Source organism: Plodia interpunctella, chromosome 5 (genome assembly GCF_027563975.2).
Source record: "Plodia interpunctella isolate USDA-ARS_2022_Savannah chromosome 5, ilPloInte3.2, whole genome shotgun sequence".
In the NCBI taxonomy this organism is placed as follows: domain Eukaryota; kingdom Metazoa; phylum Arthropoda; class Insecta; order Lepidoptera; family Pyralidae; genus Plodia; species Plodia interpunctella.
The window spans coordinates 3004466-3010465 of record NC_071298.1 but is presented as its reverse complement, the minus strand read 5'-3'; the positions used below and the strand labels follow the sequence as shown (position 1 = coordinate 3010465).

The window sequence follows — 6000 nt, the reverse complement described above, 5'->3', positions numbered from 1 at the left end:
AAATCTAGGCGGGCTTGGAATGCATTTTTACCTACTGTTACATTGGATAGTTGGATTGAACTGGCTTGGAGCAAAGATGAATTTGTCCTTTTCGCAATACCTATGTAGAGAGAGAAATCGATAATCATACAAGGAAAATAAGTGCGTAAGTATATTAGAAATACACGATAAGAAACGGGACTTTGCTTAATATAAGTATTTTGTCACTCGCCGTGTGCCCGGGTTAATTTGTCACTTTGTACCTATGAGATTAGCCGGATTTGGCCGGGAAGTTGTATGGAAATCTTCTATCTCATTTAAGTTCGCTAGTCTTTAGTTTTCTTACATACCACTCAATGTTCTGAAATCTCACAAATGCAATCAAGAAGGTGGTAATACACATATTTTTTACGTAATCTACAAAGGTATTCAAGCTCTCATACATTTTGTATTTTCATTTAATCCATTCGTTAACTGTTTGCCGCCATCGCTGTTAGTTGTCTTTGGCGTTAATTCTATGTAAATCGATCGTCTATGATTATATAACTGAATTTTGCCAGTCCATAAAATTTACCAGAATTTTGAGCTGTGGGCTTTGCTTGATTGAGTGGATTTAGTACCGTACCGAAACACCGAAATTATTAAAAGGTAAATTTTTTGGAAACCGTAAATATTATATTGGTTAGTTGTTGTTTCATGCTCAGTTATACTACACATTAATTCGGGTTAAAATATTTTTGGTTACTGTTCTTATCCAAAGTATGTTTAATGCTTACTGCAGTTCCTTTATAGCTTCACTTTTTATTATTTATCATAATAAATATGAACTTGAGCTCATAAAAAAATTCATAGGGAAAAATAATAAAATGTATCCCTGTTAATCATTATGAAAATTTATGTTGTTTGTGCGCGCAAGTTCATATATATTAAGATAATACAAAATAAAAAGTGAAGCTATAAAGGAACTACAGTAAGCAGTAAAGCAGTACATGCTGGTTAATAATAATAATGGTATCTATAAATACGAGCCCCAAGCATTTCGATTGTTACAAAGCTGACAACACTTAATTACCTACTGTCAATGTCACCACTGTGACATCACATGTCATGTCATGACAGTCAGTCAGTGTCAGGGTTTATTTGTTGTGGTTTGGTTTGTATATTTTTCTGTGGAGTTTTGTAGGTTATCCGGTTTAAAGATTATTACAACAAAAGTTATTAAATAGATGTTAAAAGATGACTAGCAAACCAAATTCCAAACGTACAATATACGTTGGTGGTCTTGCAGAAGAAGTTGATGAGAAAGTTTTAAATGCTGCTTTCGTTCCCTTTGGCGATTTGGTGGATGTCCAGATACCCTTAGATTATGAGACTGAGAAACATAGGGGTTTTGCTTTTATTGAGTTTGAAAATGCTGAGGACGCAGCGGCAGCGATTGATAACATGGTGAGTTGGGACATATCTTTGATTGCTTTAAACAAATCTAGTCTTACTGACAATCTAGTCTCATAAAGCTAAGTCTGTCATACCATAATATTTCATCATCAAAGTATGTAAATTTTCATATCGATTTCACTGTTAAATCCATGTTTTAATGGTGCTCTATGATTTCCTAGTGTATACTAATTTGTTATTTAAATGATTAGTCGTAAATAATTTAATACCTATATACATGTAGACAAAGCAAACCTACATATGAAATATTTCTTACTTGCTACTTCTATAAGAAATATAAGTAAGTACTAAGTGATTTCATCTATATATATTATGTAGTAAACATATTGTTTTTATGTTTATAAGTTTAATTAATAGATTTTAAAATAAAATCTTGTAAATATTTCAGAATGACTCGGAACTGTTCGGCAGAACAATCCGGGTTAACATAGCAGCCCCTCAGCGTATCAAGGAAGGATCCACCCGGCCGGTCTGGTCGGATGACAACTGGTTGCAGAAGCACGCAGGGGAGACACTAGCGTTAAATAAAGAGAAGGATGGCGATGAGAGTGAACCTAAACAGAAGATGGATGTTGACAATGTATGTATGGCAACACAGTCACAAACAATCAAATACAACAAGAGTTCTTTCTTAGACTTTCACTGTTACAAAAAATATTTAAGCGTCTTATCAATCATTTTGATTTTGAAGAGTTTAACAAGCCTATTATCAGACAAAAGAAATGAAAATATTATTAAAAATTTAGTGACAATAAAGATGACTGAATATCTATATTTTTCACTGTCATCATCATAATCAGCCATTTTAAAATGGCCCCCATCTTTGGGACATAAACTGGCCTTCCCTTTATGGTTGGACATAGAGTCTAAAATGGTTGATGATAAGATAATTTTAAATGAAGGAAATAATGAAATACTAAAAAAATTATATTTGTAAAAGTAAAAAGTACAATTAATAGAAAACAAAAATCTTTTTCAAACATTCCAGCCAGTGCCAGCAAAGCCAGCCGAAAAGCGGAATCCTCAAGTTTATTTCGACATCTGCGTCGGCAAACAAGAGATTGGCAGGATAATCATCATGCTGAGAGCTGACATTGTTCCGAGGACAGCCGAAAACTTTAGAGCACTGTGTACACATGAAAAAGGGTTCGGTTACCAGGGCAGCAGCTTTCACAGAATCATTCCAGATTTTGTATCCTTTTCGTTCTTCAGTTTTAATTATTTGCATGTTTTAATTTTATAAACTAAACCAAGATTGTTACACAAATTGAATAGAATTTTTCCCTGAAAAAAATAAAAAATGTGTTTGTGTGTTTGTTCTTCACGTCAAAATGGTCAAAATTCGATTGAGATGATTTTTGAAAAATTGGGAGAAATTGACAGGGACAGTGTGGGCAAAAGCTAATATGGAACTAAATCGAGAAATCTTTTATTGAGATATTGTGTTATTTAAATAGCAACAACCTTAGCCTTGCAACTCAGATGTGCCAAGGCGGCGACTTCACAAACCATAACGGGACAGGCGGCAAATCCATCTATGGAAGGAAATTCGATGATGAGAATTTCACATTAAAACACACAGGGCCCGGGATACTCAGTATGGCGAACTCGGGACCTAACACTAATGGGTCACAGTTCTTCTTGTGTACAGCGAAGTGAGTAAAAAAAATCTTAATTCTTTCAACTTAGGTTCTTTCTCTCTCTCACATACATACAGAACAAACGCTTAGTTTAGTCCTTTGGATAGGTATCCAAAGGACGCTACGCGACTGTCTAAATCTATACTATTATTATAAAGAGGTAAGCGTTTGTGAGTTTGTGGCTTTGTGAGTTTGTATGTTTGAGGCGGGTAATCTCCGAAACTACTGAACCGATTTCAAAAAATCTTTCACCATTAGAAAGGTACATTATCCAAGATTGCTATATTTTGTCTCAAAATTCTTACGGGAGCGAAGCACCGGGCAACATCTAGTCTATAATCAAATCTTATATTACTTCCAGGACGGATTGGCTAGACAACAAGCACGTGGTATTCGGTCACGTGATATCAGGTCTGGACGTGCTCAAGAAGATGGAGCGTTATGGAAGCAAAAGTGGGAAGACCTCTGCCAAACTTATTATAAGTAATTGTGGTGAATTACAATGATTTAAAACATCACGTTATTTTATTTTATTTGATACGGTCTCGAATCTCCAAACCCGATGACGAAATATTTAGGTATTTTTAATCTTCTATCTAGTCTGTCTGACTATGTCCTGAGCTATATAGGCTAGAAGACTGTCCGATAGCTAGTTACTGCGGCGAGAATGATGGATTTGTGGCAGATAAGCGAGTGGTGAGACCCACAATCTCGATGTTGTACGAAAGGAAATAAAACCTTGAATTAACAAAAATATACGAAAGTCTGTGAGGACGTATGTTTTTGCCTATGTTTCTATTTATCCTGAAATTCCCATTGGAGCGAAGCCCCGGAGCGCAGCTAATGAATTAACTCGGGGGTTAAGATAAGGCAGGCGGGCGCTGCGGCGCCGAATCTTTAAAATATAAAGGTATTTGTTATATGTATAGACCCGGAGGGGCTTAGATAGAATAAAAGGGTGTCACAGGCGAAACTGCAACAGGAATATGATGTTGAATGTCAGTTAAATGGCCGACTATAGTGGCTGGTAGTCAAACGGCTGTCCGACGTAGGTACATACATATCCTGTGGCCCGACCTATAACTAATCCGATATAAATGACCACGTGATCACTTTACTCAAAAGCCTGTTACACGCTTCCGATCCTTTTCATAAATTAATTCCAGAAACACCTTTTATTTCACAAAAAACATTGTTATTTCTTTTGTAGACTCGATAAGAAAATGAGAACAAGCGGATAAAAAGTTTTATCCTAAAAGTTCCAAAAGAAAAAGACCTCGTTTAACTTTAATTATGAGATTGTACATCCGTTTTAGCAGCTTTAAGCTTTTTATTAAAAAAAAAAATATTAAATTAGCAGGAACTCTCAAAACACACCGTGATAAATTTTGAGATAAATCCCTTTAATTTTTTTAACTATTTCTGAATTTTTAGGATTATATGACTTATAGGATTAGTCGTGCGTCCGTTTGTCTGTCCGGCCGTCTGTCACAGCCTATTTGCTCCGAGTATTTGGTAAGACTGTGTAATCCTATGACCCAAACACGATGTGCAGAATAAATAAATAGGCTTACTTACTATGTTATCAGCATATTCTCCTCATTATTTATTTTTTCATTTAGATTCATAGCATCATTAATTCACGCGGGCGAAGCATCGGGAAAAATCCAGTTAGCATCTATTTCAGCACACAAAATGAACTCGAGACATAGGAATAGTAGGTACCTACAATTTGCAAGTAAATAGCAAATAAATCTAAGTTGAAATGCATGTTGTCGGAGTTGCAGTAAATCTTGCGGTTTTAACTTTGCCGATGGAGTTCCTAATTTACTTCGGACAACCCTTTCCAAATGTAAGGTAGGTAAATAATATACACTAGCCGTTGCAATTTACTGTTCTGTGAGGGTTTTATGTCTATATTTATACTATTATTATAAAAAGGTAAGCGTTTGTGTGGTACTTATGTTTGAGGCGGAAATCTTCGAAACTACCGAACCGATTTCAAAAATTCTTTCACCATTGGACGGGTAGGTACCTACCTACATTATCCAGATTGCTAGCAATATTATCTCAAAACTCCCACGGGAGCGAAGCGCCGGGCAACATCTAGTACCTAGTTAATTTTATGAAGACAAAGGACAAGAGTCTACTAAAAATACTAAAGACAGTATTTTTCCTACATAAGTAGGCACTTACAGATGGACGAACCTTGACAGAAGTTTACTCGTCCATTTAATATATGACGAATTATATTCTATTTGCAGTCTTCAGTATCCTTAGTTGTCAGACCAGTGGCCACGCATTTATATTTTACATTAAGTCGGCACTTTCTGGGTTAATCTTATCCTATCTCCTCGCAATAAATGGCTCATTATAGGTACCTACATGTACTCGATGGCTTACACGATGGAAGCTTCTGATGAAGCCAAATCGAAATGTTCAGTCTGGAATGAAATGATTCATTAGCCAGTGTGTAGCGTTTTCCGGATTTGCCATCGACACGGCGACACGATCTTATCCTACAGCATTACTAGCATAATTGCTAGGTTGTTCGCTTTACACGACACGTGTACTATCAGGCTTCAACGTAGCACGATTTAAATATAAGATTTATTCTATTTATTTATTTATTCTACTTCTGCAGAAACAACAACTCGTAGCTGACCTTGTCTGTTTAAAAACAGGCAAAATGCCAACTGATCTGAAACGTTTGTTGACGAAACTGTTGTTTAGAAACTTTATTGATAAGTATCTATCTGGTATTATTTTGATATTTACTCAGATAGAAAACTCCGCCTTTAAAAAATAAAATATGTACGATACCTACTAAACTAAGTACTTAGATTGTTACTAAAAGTTTAATAAATAAACAATTAGGGTAGAATACGAGATAATTTAATAGTCAATCAATCATTTATTTATTTTG

The 6000-nt window shown here is 35.4% G+C and overlaps 1 protein-coding gene across 1 annotated transcript; it reads left to right on the top strand.

Moving 5' to 3' along the window:
- Positions 1 to 1105: 1105 nt before the first annotated feature.
- On the top strand, positions 1106 to 3592 carry cyp33 (cyclophilin-33). The gene is made up of 5 exons (XM_053745746.2): positions 1106 to 1425; positions 1823 to 2014; positions 2423 to 2626; positions 2917 to 3089; positions 3436 to 3592. The coding sequence occupies exons 1-5, from the start codon at positions 1216 to 1218 to the stop codon at positions 3578 to 3580; spliced, it is 924 nt and encodes a 307-aa protein (XP_053601721.1). The 5' UTR covers positions 1106 to 1215; the 3' UTR covers positions 3581 to 3592.
- The last annotated feature ends 2408 nt before the right edge of the window (positions 3593 to 6000 follow it).